We start from the raw sequence: 17,629 nt of genomic DNA, 5'->3' as shown, positions 1-17,629 counted from the left end.
TAGCTTTTTACTCAATGTAATAAATGATCGATTTTCTAAAAGTGGACAAATGTAACGGCTAATGACAATTACATTTGAATGAACGGAATGTATTAAGGCACTTTGATATCACCTTGGACTAAAGATAGTTCACAATAAAAAGTTCTATGGTACCCGTAAAACCGAAAAACTATGAGTATTAAAACGATAAGCGCTTTGGGAAGCTCACCTTTTTTGTAACTATTGCAGTTTTGATTTCATAAAATCTTTCATGAAGTTAACTAAAATAGCGACTTCTTCGACAGTCACGGCGTTATATAGCGACGCCCGTATCCCACCGACAGATCGATGACCCTTCAGTTGAATCATATTTAGTCTTTTGGCTTCATCGACAAATTCTTTCTCAAGCTCTTCGTTGCCCTGTTGAATACGGAATGGAATGGTGACACGACTGCGAACGGAGGCTGGAACTGGGCAGCTATAGAAGCCATTTGAATTGTCGACAACTTCGTATATCATTTGACTTTTTGAAGCTGAGCGTTGCTCCATAACTTTTACACCTCCTTGTTGGGTGATCCATTTGAAAACCAATGCCATAACATACAGACTTTGCACAGAATGTTAATAATGTAGAAAACTGTGAACTTGTTCGGCGAAAATTGTATGAATACCTGAAACATGCGGGTGTGTTGTGCAGTGAGTTTTCTTTAGCCATCACAGTGTAATTGAGTATTGTTGGGCAGAAAGGGGAAGGTGTTCCCAGGAGATCACTACGAATAATCACTAAAGTAATACCAGCTGGACCAATATTTTTTTGGGCCCCAGCAAATACAAGGGAAAACTGAAAACAAAATATGATAAAATGAGGATTCTTTTGCTTTAGAAATATCACATACTTTTGTTATGTCAAAATCTTTGGTGAGGATGTTGGAAGACATATCTGCTACTAAAGGGATTCCATGAGTATCAGGAATACAAGGCAATTCTACCCCTTGTACAGTTTCGTTGGAGCAATAGTAGAAATATGACACATCTGGGTCCAGATCCCATTTAATTTCTGATGATGTTTCGAGATCAGGTTTGATTTCAACCACATGACCATACTTGGAGGCTTCTTTGGCAGCTTTTGAGGACCAAATGCCTGTATTCAAGTAGACAGCTTTGCCACCAGAATGCATCAGATTTAGGGGAACAGCAGCAAATTGCCCTGTTCCCCCTCCCACCATGAATAATATTGAGTAATTGGCAGGAATGTTTCTAGTCAGAAAGAATTTGCATGTGAATAAAGGGTGTTCTCATTTGTTTTTAAGAGTGGAAGATTACAGAAGTTGTTGAATCTCTTTCTGAGCATTAGTTACAATTTGCATAAATTCAGGGGATCTATGACTCATCTCCATTATGCTGATACCTGTTCCCTGATAGTTTATGAGTTCTTCCTGTACTTTTGCCACAACCTGTAAGTTTAAAGGTTTGTTGAGAAAACAAAAACAGCATAATGATGCAAACTTGGCTTACTTCTTCCGGTAACTTGGAAGGACCCGGGCTGAAGTTGATAATTTTCTTGTTATTTGACATTTTGATGACTGTCTGTACTCGACAATCAAAACAACAATTTATGAAAACAAAAACAAAAAAAAGTTATTAATAATTAAAAATAATTTCTTCCATAGGTTTAAGTACTAATGATCACTGAGAGATGGCGCAGATATGTAAATCAGGACGTGGCGCCACCTAAGGCACAATCATCGTGATCTGCTGTGGCCGCGAGGTCATATGGTATTTTTCGGGAATTACAACCGGTCAGAGGGCAACGAGACTCGGATGACAGCGAATGTGTCAGATGTTTGGGCGTTGTACACACCGTGTGTACCACACTTTAAAGTGTTTGTGACTCTCCTGGCTTGTGCTTGTGTTTTCTCCTCGTGTTGGACTTCATGCTTCGCAGTCGCCAGAAAAAGGTAAGAAAACCAAAGCAAAACTTAAACTTGCAGGTTTACGATAGCATAATAAAAGTGATCGGTTGGTCTCATGGTGCATGCGCGAGCTTTTTTTTTCCTCCTCAAGGCCAAAACGAGGTTGAAAACAAGCGAAAGTGAAAGCCGTTGATCTTGGCATGGCGCTGACCTAGAAATAAGAAAAGGTTGTGCTACGTTGAATGTGTTCTGTTCTAGTTGATGGCCAATGGGGCCATTATTTTAAGGAGATACCACAAAATCAAGCATGCATGGAAATACGGCTCGAACTCTCGTCGTCGTTGAAATGTGTAAAGGTCAAAGGTAAAATGATTGGTCAGGGGTGCGGTCACCTTGGAAACTGACGATAGCGTGGACGGCCAAGAGCCCCCCAACTATCATTAAGGAAACATTTGAAATGTGTTGTTTACCTGTGTCCTGTCGTTTGGGTTGAAAAACCTTTTTTTTTTCTTTTCAAACTGAATAAATAAAAAAACTCCGAAAAACACGTAACGGGAGACAGGAAGGACAACGGTCGCAATCAACTCGGTTTACTTTTTTCGAACAATTTTTTCTATGTTTCGAGTGTGTCCACCAGCGCCGCCGCCGCGAGTCCGATGCGACGGGAAACATTTGATCGACTGTATTACGTTAAACAAGAAATCCGATTCGGCGGATGGAGAAAGAAACTGAGGAATGCGTTCCAAAACACAAAAAAGAAAATGTTCCCCTTTTTTTTTACCGGGGGCGAAAGTTCCTTTTTTTTTTATTAGTTTGAACGAACAAAATCAAAAATAACAACAAATAATAAATAATAAAAGGAAAAAGGTACTACCGAGTATCGATTTGTTGGTTGGGGGACGACGTGGATCGATAGGTTGCGACGGGGTTGGGTTTGAGAAAAAGAAAAAAAAAGGGGGAGGGCGAGAAGGAGGGAGTGGTGTAAAAGAACGGGGGGGGTTTAGGTTAGGTTACGCTTGGCCTATATGTTACCTTGGAAGCTGTGTAGCCCAGGTAGTAGATAGATATTATTGTGCGGCCAGCTCCCTCTTCTGGGCTTCGTTTTCTTTTTTAGCTGCGTCTTTCTCCCTATCTTCTTTTCTTTTTTATTGTTGGATATCTCCTCCTCCTTCCCCCCCCCCCTCCTCCTTCGGAAAAGAAGGGGACACAGAGAGAAGGTCGGATAAAAATAAGTAGAAAAGAGGGCGCGCTTGGCAGTGTTACAAGCCAAGGGTCGGAGTGCGGGACAGGTCGTGACTGCGAGAGGGTCTACTGCAGTTCAGCTCCGCCTTCTCATTCCCATCCTGTATGTGTGTGTGTGTGTGTGCTGTGTGTGTGCGCGTATGCTGTTGAGTTTACTAGTGCAGTGTTTTTGCGGTGCAAATTGTTTGGAATTATTTATTATTTTTTTCCAAATTCTTCTCGATGGAACTACATTGTGCTTTGATTTGTTGCGGGCAGCCATTTTTCATTTGAGGTGAGTTGCATTAATTGTTTTTTGTTTGATTGGCCAAACTTGGAGGGAAAGAAGCGACGATTATCACGTTTTGCGTAGCCATCTAGTGGACTGTTGTGTTTACTCAACTGGCTCTCAGATTCAGTTTCTTCGCTGTTATTTTCTTCTTTTCTCCCCTTTCCAAACTAACTGAAACACACATGACGAGAATAAACCGGCCCCCAAATTGGAGAAGGTCGTTTAGGGGGGTAAGGAAGGTCGACATTTTGTGTGTAGGGAATATTGCTAGCCAATAGGAAACAAGTACTCAAAATAAAAAAAGATGGTGGGATCGTTTCTCCCCATGACCTTTTCTTTTTTCTCTTTCCAAAGTGAATATCAACTGCTTAAACTTGTGTATAATATGAACCCGTAACCTTGTTGTTTGTTAAAAAAATTTTCTAGGGTGGGGGGGACTTTGGCGGTGCAGAGAGGATGTCAGACAAGAGAGGGGGGAGTTGTTTGTGCTGACCGTTTTTTTTTTTTTTACTACCCCCTTGAATATATTTTTTTTTCCAAGGGGATTTAAAAAAGGAGGGTTTGTTGTAATAGAAGTAAAAGAGAAGGAAATGTGTGCGACAACAACAGAAAAAAAAAAAACGGTTCAGAAAATTGTAGAACCGGAAATAGGGATTTGAAAATGTAAAATTGCGCATTTTACTTTGAAGTTTCAACGGGGGGGGGGGGTGAATAAAATCGATTTATTTATTTGAAATTCCATCGAAAAATGTTCTTTCCTTTTCTCTGATGGAAGATGATGGATGCGGGCTTGAATAAATTTATCTGTGTGTGTTGCCCCGCCGATGATGCGGGAAACTGCGTGAAACACCGCCTCTACCCCATTTGGTTATAATCAAACGAATATCAACAACAACCAAGAAAAGAAAAGAGAGAGAGAGAGAGAGAGATCCCTCGAAGGGAGCCCACGAAAATGGGGGGATATAATTCAGCGTGCGCGCGTTATCGACCGGGGGCGCTGCGTTTCATCCGGGTTCCCGCAGAGGTCGTCAGAGGTTCGTGACCTTTCAGTCAGGAAAAAAAAAAAATATTTCAAGAAATCTCTCCCCCTCTGTTTGGTATATTTTTTTTCTTTTCTTTTCTCTACTCCCGCACGCCAGATGAGCTGCAAATAGCACAGATGATGATATACACCGAACCAGAATGGAACGCGGCAAAAGACAAATTGCGGCAGATGGTCAGTCGACTAATGTTCATCACACACACACAACAGACACACACACAAATAACTTTGCCTCTAGTTGTACAAGTTGAAAGTCGTAAAAAATGAAAAAAAAAATTTTTTTTTGGGAGGGGGTTTTGAAAAGAAAACAATCATCACCAGACGTGTGGACCTGAACGAGATTTAATGCCCCGTGACCGGTCGGTGACCCCAGGCCAACCTTTTCGACCATGTCGTTTTTCTTTTTTATTTATTTTTCTTCAATAGAAACGGGAAGGAAAAAAAACACGCACAGGTGGGAACTGGTGGCACAAGAAGAAAGAAAAAAAAAAAGACTTGCTCGCCATCGTCCGTCATTGGATGGTCCGCTCTTCTTCTTTTCCCCCCCCCCCCCTGAAGTGTTTTTCTTCAACTCACGATTCTCGTTTTTGTTTTGTTTTTTTTGGTTCGTGGGACGGTGAACCCGGGTCATCGATCGACAGCCCTTTTTTTGAAAAAAAAAAAGTGGGGGTGGGTGGAGTCACGAAAGCTTGGACAATGAAAGAAAAAGCTAAGAAGAAGAAATGAACAAATGAAATGACGAGGGAGAATGTCATTATCTACGGGATGACAGATGCTGTTTTTGTTGGCAGCGCTTTAATGAGACATTTTCTCTTTGATCGTTAATTCGTTGCTTCAGGTGCAACTGCTGTTTTGCGCCCCCTTTTTTTTATTTTGTGTGCTCCTAGCGGCTATTTAAATTACACAATTTGAAAAAAAGAAAATAGGGGGAAATAATAAGCATTTTGTATTGGCATTTGTTGACTGTGGATGCTTTCGTGACCTCCAACACAGCCTTTCTCTTTCTCTGTCTTGATCCCGCCTCCCTCGTCTCTTAATCTGAATTCATGTCGGTGTGCCATTTGAACCGGTTTGACCCGTTTGACGTAGCGAGATGCCTTTCGTAACGAAAGGTGGGGAGGAGGGGGGATTGGGGGGTGAGGTTTAGCGATTTATTTCTGATCGTTAAAAAAAACAACTAAATAAATGAAGAGGGTCGATTCGGGACTTTTGGAGTTTTAAGCCTTCCACTTGTTCTCCAACATAAGTCAGCTGGAGGTTTGAATTTTTTTTTATTATTTTCTTTTCTCTTTTTCCCACTTTAACAAGAAAACAAAATAAAACAAAAAAATGGGAAAACCGGTTGCGGTAATAGCGACCTGAAAACGCGTCTTCGTTGACCTAGTTTGGCCCAATCCCACAAAAGTTGGGAAATGCATTTTTCATTGCCCCCGAAAAAGGAAAAAAAAAGAAAAAGAAACAAGCGTGGGAAGAGTGTCCTCTATCTCTCTCATTTCGGACCGATGCTTTTATGTCACGAAAATCAACCCCCCACCCACCCACCACCACCTCCACCTCACACAATTCAGTTTTCGGAAAAGAAAAAGTGTTTGTCGATTTAAACGGAGGGGGGGGGGGAACGATTTTTAATCAGTCGGTCAAGGATCGTTTTAATCACGATGACAGGAGAAGTGAAACATTCCCCCCCACCCCCTTCTTCTAAAATTGAATTCAACAGTTTTGATTATTTATTGTGATTAAATTCCCCCCTCCCCCAACTCGTTATGTTTATGGACGGAAACTCTCGTCCACTTGTGTGGCCGGTCTTGTTTTTTTTTTTCCCCCTCCATAGTTGACACAGATTAGAATTTTTCTAGGCTTATCACGCAAACGTTTCTTTTTTTTTTTTTTTGCTTGGGGGGGGTTTGAAATGAACCCGATAACAGACTAAGAAGAACAGGACGCACATGGCGGTCATCCTTTTTATGTTAGACGTGACGGGCTGTCGTTTCCCTTTTGAGTCGAATCAGAAAGACATTTCAATTGTTTTCGATAAAGGGTTGACATGTCGGCTCATAGATGGCGTTTTGTTCCCGAACGAAACCGGCACGCCAAAATCGAAACGAATCGGTGTGTGGGGGAGGGGGGGAAATGAAGTGGGCGGAAACCTTCTAAAAAAGAAATCCGTTTGGAACAATTTGATCCAGTTTTTTTTGTTGTTTTCATTCTTGTATCGAAACAAATAAAGCCATCGTCTACTCAATTAACTTTCAAAAAATTCCCAGATTTGTAGCGCAGCAAATCGTGACTAGCGACCTGTCACGACAGCACAGGTCGTTCATCAATGCAACAAAATCAAGAGGAACAACCACAGCACAAAGTTGGGCACGCTGAGGGCCATTCTTTCATCAAAGATAATATCATTTAAACTCTTTTTGACTTGGGAAACAAAAAACAAAAAAATGAGATCAGCCAATGTTACGTCGACGGTTCACAAAAAACAATTGGATATTCTGAAAACCGCATTGGTTTTTCACCACATGTTAAAAAGGTAGTGAAGGCACGGCTGCGGTTCGATCGCGCGCGCGCGCGCAGGTGTTTGATTGACGAGCGTGTGATTTGAAAAGAGGGGAGAGAATCTCGGCAGCCGGATCTCATTTTTTTCTCTTTTGAGGATCTCATTTTTTCAAATGACCGGCATCAAAACGACGCGCCTCTTTGCAACTGCTGTTGAACTTTTGACTCGGAACAGAGGAATCGCCTATTCCATTTTTCTTTGAACGTCTTTAAATAAAGCAGTCAATAAAAAATGTAAAAATGCAACCATGTTTTTTTTTTTTTTAAAAGGCTGCAATAATAACAATGATTGTACGGCACATCTGTCGTCTCGTTCCTATGGCAACATGTGTACCCAGTGAGATTCCAGTCCCTAAAGAGGTTGCTGTTATTATTGAAAAAAACAAAAAATCACGGTCCGCTGCCCTTCGCGGGTACAATTCACGCCCAAGTGATGTCGGCAGCAGGTCCCGATATGTTTTTTTTTTTTCGTGTACACATATGACGGTATTTTATGATAAGTTGATGCAGCACAAGTTTTTTTTTTTTTTTCTATTTCTTGTTGTAATGTAGCGCAACCCGTTTGAAGAAGATCCACGTAAAGAAAAAAAAGGGGGCACAGCAGCCGTGACGGACGCCATTTTTTCTTTTTTCCAGTGACATTTGAGAAAAGAAGAAATTTGCCCGGTCATCGCTGCTGTGCAGGTCCCTTTCGGGTTGTTTGTATAGACACAAGTCGTGACCTGAACTTTGTTTGAACGGATTTTTTTTTTTAATTTTATTTTATTATTTCTTGTTCAAAGGGGATGTCTAGTGGGCTGTCAACCCTATCGAACCGTGAGCTTTCTTTTTTCTATTCTTCATGCACCCCCTGAAACCATTCGCCCGGTGGTCATAGCCTCCCAAGTTCCGGCCCAGTAGCTTTTCTCCTCATTTTTATTTTATTTTTTTATTTCTTGCAACGAGTTCCTTCCCAAGCCTGTTGTTATTAACCAATTTTTTGTGGTGTCTCTCTTTTTTTTTTTTTTGGTCCTTGAACCCTTCCCCAAATGCCCCGGCGCGCGTTTCGGATGCGTCGCCTTGCGCGCACCGTCTATTTCTAGACCGGCGTTCACGCATCCGTGAGTATAAGCTCAAGGTATATAATCCATTTCTCAGGTAGTATATACGGACGATGATGACGATGACCAGTCGCTTGAAACCTCTGGCCAACCTCCCCGTCATTACACAGGCCCCGTGAAAAAAAAAACTGAAAAAAGAGGAAAAAAATAAATTCATTTCTCTTTGATTGGATGAACAGGTGCCCGGCCGTGCGGAACTTGAACCCTCGGTCCCCCTTTCTTATTATTTACGATTTTTTTTTTTTCTTTTTCGTGTAAAGAGGCTACTTTGTAGTAAGTTGCAACAGCAGCTGTTGCACGCCATCTGTCGTTAGATTCCTCCGGCCCGTCGTTCTTTTTGGTTTTATTTTTACCTATGGGAACGACACGCTACCTTGATATGAATTTCTTTACAAGGATAGGGAATGTGTTTGAAAGAAATAAGAGATGAACATTATTGGTTATTCGAATTCTTTCAATCCTGGTTCGGAAGAGGTCAAACATAAGAGGCTACACATTCCTAGCAGGTCATGTTGAAAAGAGAAGAGATTCTTCTTTCATAATTTAAAAAAGGAAAAAAATCCAACGTATCCACCACCTTCCAGCGCATCTGTCGCTTCAATGTGAGAATATCGTGTCCAGTTAAAAAAGAAGAAGAAGAGGGACAAGAGAGAAATGTGACAACAGTGAAGCGCTTCTGTTCACGTGCTGACTCAGCGCAAAAAGGAAGAGATGCGGCTATATCAAAAGACGCAATCAAGCCGTCCCTGTGAGAAGAGACTTTCTAAGGTGGATGTAGAAAATCATCTGTTTCTTTCTTTTAAATATTTTTTAGTTTTTCTTCATTTTACGGGTTCCGCATGGTTCGCTCTTGCTGGAACCACATGTGACGGGGTTCACGTTCCAGCAACAGGTCAGCGTACTGTCGGCCGCGGCTGAGAAGACACGGCGGAGAGAGAGAGAGAGAAAGAGAGCCAGGTGGTGTAGCGGCTAGTGCCGTGAGCCACACACACACACAGAGAGGAGTGGACCGACACACACGAGAGAGAGTGTGTGCGGTTCACAGGCGGGCGGGAATAAAAAAAACACAACAGTCGCTGACCAGGTCGCCATCAAGACAGTCCACTCTGATCCGTGTCTCTCTGCTGATATCGGCCGCCTCCAGTCTTTTGATTTTTGAACCCCTTTTCGAATTGACGACAACAACAACAACATCGTGAACGAATTTTTTTTTTGTCTTCGTGATTGGTGTTTTGTTTTTGTTTTACAAACGAAGAAATTTCGGGAATTCTTTTTCGTTTGTCAGTGAATCGGTTTACGTCAACAGCACGGGGGAAGGGGGAAATAGAAAGAGAAAAAAAAAAAAAGGTAAACACAAAATTTTGGAATTTGGAATTTGGAATTGAGAAAAGAAGAAGAAAAACTTTTTGAAAAAAAAAAATAAAGGCCAGGGGAGTTCGTGACCGATTGTTTTTCTTTTCACCATTTATTTCGTTTGGTTTTCTTGTTATTTAACTGTTGAAAAAAAAAAAAAAGTGTGTTGTGCCGCAAGCAACAGGTGTCGCGCTCCCTGGAAATTGAGGAAAACAAAAAAAATGGGGGGTGTAGTTTTTTGGTTTGGTTTGTTTCGCTTGGTTGGCCAGTTTTGTGCTGCCTTTTCTTTTTCTCACTAGAAAAATATTGAAAAGGAACCTCTTTTATTTTTTTTTGTTCTTCTTTTTATTTTATTTTTTTGGTGGCCATTGGGGTGTCAAGGTGAGCGGCGTCCGTTTCTCCCCGTTCGTCCTTGTTCCACACTGGACACACAAACACCATCGTTTTTGCTCCTTCTCTTTTTTCCGAAACCTTTTATTATTATTATTATTTTTTGGGGTATTTTTATGATGAGGTCGGTTCTCTTCCATTTTTTTTTTTTTAACTTGTATTGGATGGGATTTTTTTTTGGGGTTGTTTATTGTTTGTCCGGCGTGACCGCATCCCCCCCACCAGCACGTCCTTTTTCCGTCCTCGAAAAAAGAAAAAAAAACTTGTTGTGAATATCCGGTTGAACTTTCCACCGGACTCGTTTTTTTTTCTTTTCTTCTTCTTCTATTCTAATGAATTTAAAAAAAAAAAAGAGAACTGATTTTCAAATTTACTGTTTGATCTCTGTAGATGATGATTGGTGCGTGAACCGGCCAGATTTTGATTGGAGCGTCGTGCCGGTTGCGAGAGATAGAAGAAAAACAGCACGACACGATTTTTCTTGTTTTTTTTGTTTAATCCGTTGAAGAAAGAAAGAAAGAAAGAAAGAAAAGAAAAGAAGTGCCACTGGATGCCGATGAGGATGGACACGTCCACTTCGGCGATCAGTCTCGTCGCCGGCGACAAGACGCCACGTGGAGCCATGGCGCTCTCCGTCGAGTACTGCGTCGTCTGCGGAGACAGAGCCTCAGGTGAAATGAAATGAAATGATTATTATTATTATTATTTTTTTTTTTAATATATTTCCCTACCCCCTCAATTGATTCAACTTTTTAAAAATTATTATTGTAAAAAAAAAAAAAAATATATAGGCCGCCATTATGGAGCCATCAGCTGTGAAGGTTGTAAAGGTTTCTTTAAACGATCCATCCGCAAACAGCTGGGCTACACGTGTCGCGGTGGCAAGGACTGCGAAGTGACCAAACATCATCGCAATAGATGTCAGTACTGTCGACTGCAGAAATGCCTTTCGATGGGCATGCGAAGCGATTGTAAATAATTGTCCATTCTTTTTTTAATTATTTAATCGTAAAAAAAAAAAAAAATGAGTAAGAAAAAATGAGTTGAAAGATGATCGATTTGAATGCGTCATAATTCTCGCTCATTTATTTTTCAATTGTGTTGACTCTCACCGTCCAGCGGTGCAATCGGAGCGAAAGCCAGCCGGCGACAAGAAATCCGAGTCTCCGTCGTCTCAGTTGTTGACATCGGCCAATTTCCTCTTGCGCGGCGATCTCTCATCGGCGGCCAGTGCCGCCCTTTCAGCCTCTGGACAAAACGTTTCATCGCCAGGCATCCTCAAACGTATGATAGGCTTTTCTTTTTAAATACAAATTTGCATGGCACATTTTTTTGCTGTTGAAATAAATCAATCAGCCGCTGGCGAAAACGATGTGCGAAAGGAAAGAAAAAACCCATCATTGATCTTGTGTTGTTTTTTTGTTTAACGTTTTCATCAAATATCAATAAAGCCTTTGGCTGGAACGCGGATCTCAGCACGTTGGCCAGCGTGGTGACGTCGTTGGCCGGCATGCGTTCGGAAGCCTTCGGCGGTGTCAGCAGTAACCCGATGAACCATCGAGGAGCGTCGCCAGCTGACAGACCTGATCGTGGAGCTTTGAGTGCAGATCGACATCATCATCACCATCATCATCACCACGAGCGCGGTGGAAGTGGTGGCGGTGGTGGTGGTGGAGGAGGACAGAATGTCAAAATGGAAGAGGAGGACGATTCGGATGACGAAGATTCTGCTTCGACCACCAACGATGAAGCGGCCGTCGCCAATGCACTTCACCTGGCGAAAGAGAACCTCATTTCTAAAGCCTTTGACACCATGGCCAAGGTATGCCATCTTCATTATTTTTTTATAGGAGGGACACTTTGTTGTTGTTTCATTTTGGAAACGTTGTAATTGCGAGTTTAGCCTAGAGGCGAAAAATGTTCGTCTGCTCGTAAAAAAACACCACGTTACGATTGGCGTGTGCGATAACATTTCAAATTGATTGCACTCGACACAGTAGTGAAAAGTATCCAGTTTCCAAAAATCGCATCGATAAATTGTGCCACTGAAATCAACATAATTAGGGTGTCTAGATTAATGACCTCGTTTGAATACCTTTTGGAGATATTCCATAATCGAGTGTTAAACCATTCAGACGTCTATTTATTTATTCAAGCATAATCAAATTTCTCATGAAAAAGGAATTAATTGGGCTCCATTTAGAGGAAGCCTCTTCGGAACCTGTTGTGGTATTCAATTGTAGCACAGAGTTTCTCTTTTAGTATACATTTTTTTTTCTTTCCTCGTAATGCTATTGTTCTTTGTCTTTTCTGGGACTCTTTGCTGCAGATAGCTTGCACGTAACTGTCATGCCCCCAACCATATTCAACTTCCAACACCTGTTGCTTTAGATGAACCTGCCCGTTGCACACACCAAAAAAAGAGGGGCATGAAAAAAGTAAAACAGCGTATTCTTGTTCACTATTATTGCCCATAGAACATGAATGGTGGAGACACGTCAAGCACGGGAGCCGATTACGAGGATGATGGTCTTTACGAGCTGGAAGGTCCCCTACTGTCTGATGGCAACGTTTCGTTCCAGCTGACGACGCCATCACCTATGCCCGTCTTCCTTAATGCCCACTTCATCTGCGAGAGTGCCTCACGGCTCTTGTTCCTTTCAGTACATTGGGCACGATCTATCGGCGCCTTCCAGCTGCTTTCGTCCGACACTCAAATCGAACTCGTTCGGGGCTGCTGGTCTGAACTCTTTGCCCTAGGCATGGCGCAGTGTTCTCACATCATGTCCCTACCGGCCATTTTGACGGCCATCATCACCCACCTTCAAGCCTCCGTCGCTCAGGACAAAGTCTCGGCACAGCGAGTCAAATTGGTACCTCTTTCTTTTTTTTTTTTCTTTTTTACCTTCTACCTTCCTTTTCAAACGTTACCTTTCTTTTTTCCCTTCTTTTGCTCAGCAATTGAGTTAACGACCGTTCATCTTCTTGCCACTGTTTGTCCAGGTGACGGAGCACGTTTTGCAGTTGCAAGATTACGTCAACACCATGGCCAAACTACAGGTCGACGAGCATGAATATGCTTACTTGAAAGCCATCGCCCTCTTTAGTCCAGGTATGAAAACGATTTATTGTTATAAACTACCCAACCGAAAGAAGAAAGAAAAATGTGCATCATTTGTCATATTTTTTTATTTTTTTTTGTCGTGTTTTGTAAAAATGAAAATCTGTAGATCACGCGGGGTCGACTGGCCGTCAAGTGGAGCGTTTTCAGGACAAGGCTGTGAAAGAGTTGCGGACGTACGTGACGCAAACGTGGAACGAAGAGGCTGAAGATCGATTCCCACGGTTGCTGTTGAGGCTCCCACCGCTCCGTTCGCTCCAGCCCGGATTGATGGAGGAGCTGTTTTTCGCCGCCTTGATCGGCACCGTCCACATTGACTCGGTCATTCCCTACATCCTTCGAATGGATTCGACAGAGTACAACGGCCAATTTGGTAAATAGAACAAACGATCCGACCGCAGAAAGATAATGATCATTATAATGGCGATCAACTTTGTTCTCACGTACGTCATTTGAAAATGTTTTTCTCTTTCTTGAAATGTAGGTGGAGCTATGGCCAGCCCTAGCCCCCGAGGCCAACAGTCGTCTTCCTCACCATTGCCGGGTAACCACCGGACGCATTCGCGCTCTCCAGCCGGCCACTAAATTGGATGTGTGTCATCACACACACATCCCTTTTTTTTTTTTTTTTCTTTTTTTTTCTTCATTATTAATTATTCAATATAGATATAAAACAATTGATGACCCGATTCATTACATTTTTTTGGGGGGTGGGATTTTCTTAACTTTCGGGTTCCTCCTCCCCCCCGACAATTGCCTCATGTTTTGTTTTTCTTCTGTATATCCAAAACTGGGTTCATGTGTGTGCATATATCCACATATATATATATATATTGATTTGATGTGTGCGTGTGTGTGTGTGTGTCTTTTTTCTTGAAATGATCCAACCGAGTGAGTTGTATTTACACTTTTAAAGAAAAGTGTGTCTGAGGCTTCATTTGTCTATCCTTCTATACGATCATCACTTCACAAGCCTCTTTCACTCTTTGAACATATGAACTGTACCACTGATTCTTTTTTCTGAGAGATCGAAGGTTTGCAAAGTGCCTCCTCTTTTGTTCCCATCTATTTTTCTTTTCTTAATTATTATACAATATGTTGTGCTATATCTAGTACCGAGGACAAATCCTAAATCCTGGAGGACAAAGAAAAAGGACTAATGTCTTGTGCATAACTTCCCTTATATTATATATTTGACTTCTTGACGTGGTTGTGTTCCCTTTTCTCTCTCTATCTCTCTCTGTCCACCAATCTTTTTAACTACAAGACTTTTTCGCGAGTTTATATCATTTCAGAAAGTTATATGCTCGATCGGAAACGATTTATAAATAAGCTTAAAAAAAAAATAAAATTTTTTAAAATCCCCGCCTGTCATTATACACTACCCAGTCCTCCCTGCAAAAACATCCTTGTTTTGTTTTGTTTTTTTAGACTCTTGTTACGAAAGAGGATTTTATATATATATATAGTGAAAGAAAAGAAAAATCCATTTGTAACACCCACCATCTCTCCCCACCTTACGTCAGCTGACTAAATACTGGCTGCCGACTGCTGCATTTTTCTTTCATGTCTATTTCGAGTGTCGGTATTTTTCTATAAATACAAAAAATTCTTTCTCTTGGATGGAGAGAAAACACGAAAAAAAAAAAATCAGGGAGAAACTGATCCCACAAAGTACTTTGAAATGAATAACCCCGGCAAAATAAAATAAAAGCACATTACACCATATATCATATACAACGGGCACGATTACAATAGAAGAGGGGGTAAAAAAGAAATTTAAAACAAGAATGAGGGGTTAAGCGGCACTTGTTTGTTATTAATTTGATGTAGACGAAACTGGTGGGGCTTGATTATGACGGCCGAAAATATTTCCACCGTCAGCTATGTAGTTGCGGTACACGTTTGTAAGGAAAACGCTGACGACTAGGAGGACCAACATGTCGTCTACAAGGCCAAGAATGCCGAAAGCTGCTTCCGGTATGATATCAAGTGGTGAGAGAAGGTAGATCACACAACCAATGACGAGAAGGCTGACACGAAGGCGATACAGGTAGAGGAAGCCACCCTCCGAAAAGATTTCGCTTACAAGATGACGAAACAAAATGGGAAGCTCGCGTACAGTTTCCCAGAACTAACAGGAAAAAAATAATAATTATAGGGACAGTTAATATGAATACGTTTTTGTTCTCCATATGTGAAGCACCTGTCTGGGTTCGCCGCTATAGCGACGATTGTAGCTGTTAATTTCGCGGATGAACGTGCCGAGCTCCGGCTCTTCTTCTGATCCGCTGGTAGGGTTCAATTCATTCTCGGTGAAACACTGGAACAGGATTGTAACCTGAAATGTAAGACATCTGTAAGTTGATTGTATCCCATCTGGTGGCACTTGTGTGACTATTCACCTGCTGTCTGCAAACAGGGCAACGGACTGCCCCTAAAAAACTACCATGAGCTCTGTAGGCAAGCCAGCACTTACCTAAAAAGGGAAAGATTTCTTCAAGGTATGTGTTAGCCTAAAATGTAAGCTTTCACACTTACAGCAGAAAATGTGACCACAGTTGGTTTCCACCTCATAGGCAATATCATTTAGGCACACGGGACATTGATTCTGTGAGCCGTACCTTCTTCTTGGTTCAACTTGAATCAGATATGTCACTATTAGCATCAATTTTCTTTTTTATGAACAAGGAAAAGTTTTACCACGCATTGATTCACGAAGTAAATTCATATTTTCCCTCTCTTCAGGATGAACAGTTTGTTCTCGTCTTTCATTTCTATTAGGGGCAACACACACACACACAGAAAAAAATTTTATCACAAACTTGGCCAACACAAGAATAAATTATCAAATTAACCAACCTCATCATGTAATATCCAAAAACAAGGAGAGCAAGTACAAAGGCGACTGCGCTGAGAATAACCTCTTCCCCAACACCTTCAATGCTGAGCAAAGACATTAACATTTTCCCCTGGATATTGCACCAGGGTGTATTGGACGTTTAAATTTCCTTATTAGCTAAACCGAGGGCACATTGGGACACTTTCTCAACACGGTTTCACAACGTTGATACATCGTAAAATTTTAACCGCACGTACCCAACAAAGCAGACGAAAATAACACCCACCGTAAAAAAACAAAAAAACAGTGACATTCCCTAAAGTGAATTGGAACCCTCTTCCGACAGCAGTTGATACTTCTTCTTCAGCAAGGTAAAAACGTGCGTTTTCTTTTTCACTTTAACAATTAGATTATATAGTCTTATAATTTGACGTATATTAAGAATACTTGAAGACTGGTACTGTTTAATGCTCGGAGTCATGTCTCTTTCATTAACGTTTGCAAGACTCGTTGACCGAATCTCGCCATGTAACAGCAGTTGGTCGGTTCAAATGCGGTCTATGCTATTATCTCTTACACTCGAGTTGCAACAGATGTATGCATCACAGCTTGGTAATCCATCATGACTTTATGTAAATTCAAAACGGTATATGATTGTTGCGACTTGCCATCTCTTTGAAAGTTCACTGACTTTCCAAATGGTCATAGATGAAAGCAAATGTCAAGACGTCGTCGACATGACAATAACAACAAACGTAAGCCAAAAAGACCAAAATTGTCGTGGTATTGAGTTCTTAAGCAATGTTTATACGGACCGAGCATACGTGACTGACTACTGTAAACTTAAAAAGAAATCAGCCACATTTCTATTCGAAAATTTGCATTTTTATGAATTATTCATTCATAGACGGATGCTAATCGCTAGACATCGTGTATACTTAAAACAACTCAATTGTTACCTCGGAGGGAGATGCAAATGAATTGATATTAGAAGGCTTAAATTGTAAATTATTAATAGATTATGCCCAAGGCGTCCAGCTGTTAATTTCTGAGAATTGTACTACCCATTAGAGACACCATTTCTACCCGGCATTTGAAAGGAGATCAATAACAAAAGAAAGTATTCATCGATGACCTGCCTACTTTTTGTTATCGCCTTGATGACCTCACAGGAACCCATCAGCTATGCTCTGTTTACTGGAAATGCTTAATGATGTCACGGTGTTCCCAAATTCAAGTATGCAATTTTGTTATTTTCCCTTTTTTTTTCTCTATCTACAAAATTATTAAGTTTGCCATCTATTGGAAGTTCTAGGAAAGACTTTGGATGTAAAGAGGAATTTCATCATGCCTGAATGCCCGTTCTTTCGTTCAAAGTAAACTCACAAAAGATTGTATAGAAGCATTATGGCCAAAAAAATAATAATCAGGTGGCTTTCAATTCTATTCAGGTCACAAGTAAGCAAAGGAAATCTCGTCCATAATAGCAATTCCACAACCTTGAATTCCGACTTCCAAATTCCAGGTAACGTCTTTTTTGTTATCATCGACCATATTTCCCGTGCATTCAGTAAACACCGTTTTGGTGACTGTGCATTTTCCGTAAGTCAGTTCAGTAGCGATGATTTCAGACGACCCTCTTTCACATTTTTTCCTATTCAATGGGCTGATTAATTGAACTCTTGACACTTCAACGTCATCCCCGTTCACAAACCGCACACTGAGCACGAAATCAGTCACTTTGAAAAATTCATTTTAGCCCTAAAAGGATAGGGCGTGAACATTTTTTTTAAGGATTAAACTGACAATCGATTTATGAA

General features: G+C 41.2%; 3 protein-coding genes and 1 long non-coding RNA gene across 8 annotated transcripts; 1 reads left to right on the top strand and 3 right to left on the bottom strand.

Annotated features, from left to right (window-relative positions):
- Nucleotides 1-73: 73 nt before the first annotated feature.
- Nucleotides 74-1,801, bottom strand: LOC116930269 (phosphoserine aminotransferase). The gene is made up of 6 exons (XM_032937664.2): nucleotides 1,660-1,801; nucleotides 1,495-1,566; nucleotides 1,303-1,433; nucleotides 876-1,236; nucleotides 651-820; nucleotides 74-586 (listed from the first exon to the last, which is right to left on the bottom strand). Exons 2-6 carry the CDS (start codon nucleotides 1,552-1,554, stop codon nucleotides 220-222), a joined length of 1,089 nt encoding a protein of 362 aa, XP_032793555.1. The 5' UTR covers nucleotides 1,555-1,566; nucleotides 1,660-1,801; the 3' UTR covers nucleotides 74-219.
- LOC116930267 (orphan steroid hormone receptor 2) lies at nucleotides 1,798-14,332 on the top strand. Of its 5 annotated transcripts, none has more exons than XM_045179523.1 (9): nucleotides 1,798-1,937; nucleotides 10,237-10,517; nucleotides 10,638-10,817; nucleotides 10,966-11,130; nucleotides 11,298-11,668; nucleotides 12,324-12,719; nucleotides 12,850-12,958; nucleotides 13,077-13,340; nucleotides 13,452-14,332. In XM_045179523.1, exons 2-9 carry the CDS (start codon nucleotides 10,397-10,399, stop codon nucleotides 13,550-13,552), a joined length of 1,707 nt encoding a protein of 568 aa, XP_045035458.1. In that variant the 5' UTR covers nucleotides 1,798-1,937; nucleotides 10,237-10,396; the 3' UTR covers nucleotides 13,553-14,332. The 5 variants fall into 5 exon arrangements, with proteins under 5 accessions (XP_045035458.1, XP_032793551.2, XP_045035447.1 ...); XM_032937660.2 differs by having other exon boundaries at nucleotides 10,951-11,130; XM_045179512.1 differs by lacking the exon at nucleotides 1,798-1,937 and adding an exon at nucleotides 3,154-3,408 and having other exon boundaries at nucleotides 10,951-11,130.
- On the bottom strand, nucleotides 10,027-10,356 carry LOC123476816. Its single transcript, XR_006651681.1, has 2 exons — nucleotides 10,221-10,356; nucleotides 10,027-10,088 (listed from the first exon to the last, which is right to left on the bottom strand). It is a non-coding gene; the product is annotated as an uncharacterized LOC123476816 (long non-coding RNA).
- Nucleotides 14,333-14,519: 187 nt separating the features above from the next.
- Nucleotides 14,520-16,106, bottom strand: LOC116930270 (E3 ubiquitin-protein ligase RNF170). The gene is made up of 6 exons (XM_032937665.2): nucleotides 15,830-16,106; nucleotides 15,671-15,744; nucleotides 15,509-15,607; nucleotides 15,373-15,446; nucleotides 15,174-15,308; nucleotides 14,520-15,101 (listed from the first exon to the last, which is right to left on the bottom strand). Exons 1-6 carry the CDS (start codon nucleotides 15,931-15,933, stop codon nucleotides 14,787-14,789), a joined length of 801 nt encoding a protein of 266 aa, XP_032793556.1. The 5' UTR covers nucleotides 15,934-16,106; the 3' UTR covers nucleotides 14,520-14,786.
- Nucleotides 16,107-17,629: the final 1,523 nt, after the last annotated feature.

The sequence above is a fragment of the Daphnia magna genome, linkage group LG1 (genome assembly GCF_020631705.1).
Source record: "Daphnia magna isolate NIES linkage group LG1, ASM2063170v1.1, whole genome shotgun sequence".
NCBI classification, from domain to species: domain Eukaryota; kingdom Metazoa; phylum Arthropoda; class Branchiopoda; order Diplostraca; family Daphniidae; genus Daphnia; species Daphnia magna.
The sequence above is the reverse complement of the archived record's forward strand: the minus strand, read 5'-3'. Positions and strand labels throughout refer to the sequence as shown.

Coding starts and splice junctions, on each gene's coding strand:
- LOC116930267 (XM_032937660.2), top strand. CDS start 10,397: ATGCCGATGAGGATGGACACGTCCACTTCGGCGATCAGTCTCGTCGCC. Junction 11,131..11,297: donor ATCGCCAGGCATCCTCAAAC/GTATGATAGGCT, acceptor ATATCAATAAAG/CCTTTGGCTGGAACGCGGAT. Junction 12,720..12,849: donor CGGCACAGCGAGTCAAATTG/GTACCTCTTTCT, acceptor CTGTTTGTCCAG/GTGACGGAGCACGTTTTGCA.
- LOC116930269 (XM_032937664.2), bottom strand. CDS start 1,554: ATGTCAAATAACAAGAAAATTATCAACTTCAGCCCGGGTCCTTCCAAG. Junction 1,434..1,494: donor CTTCCAAGTTACCGGAAGAA/GTAAGCCAAGTT, acceptor TTAAACTTACAG/GTTGTGGCAAAAGTACAGGA. Junction 821..875: donor AAGATTTTGACATAACAAAA/GTATGTGATATT, acceptor TTTTGTTTTCAG/TTTTCCCTTGTATTTGCTGG.
- LOC116930270 (XM_032937665.2), bottom strand. CDS start 15,933: ATGTTAATGTCTTTGCTCAGCATTGAAGGTGTTGGGGAAGAGGTTATT. Junction 15,447..15,508: donor CTGTGGTCACATTTTCTGCT/GTAAGTGTGAAA, acceptor TTCCCTTTTTAG/GTAAGTGCTGGCTTGCCTAC. Junction 15,309..15,372: donor GCCCTGTTTGCAGACAGCAG/GTGAATAGTCAC, acceptor CTTACATTTCAG/GTTACAATCCTGTTCCAGTG.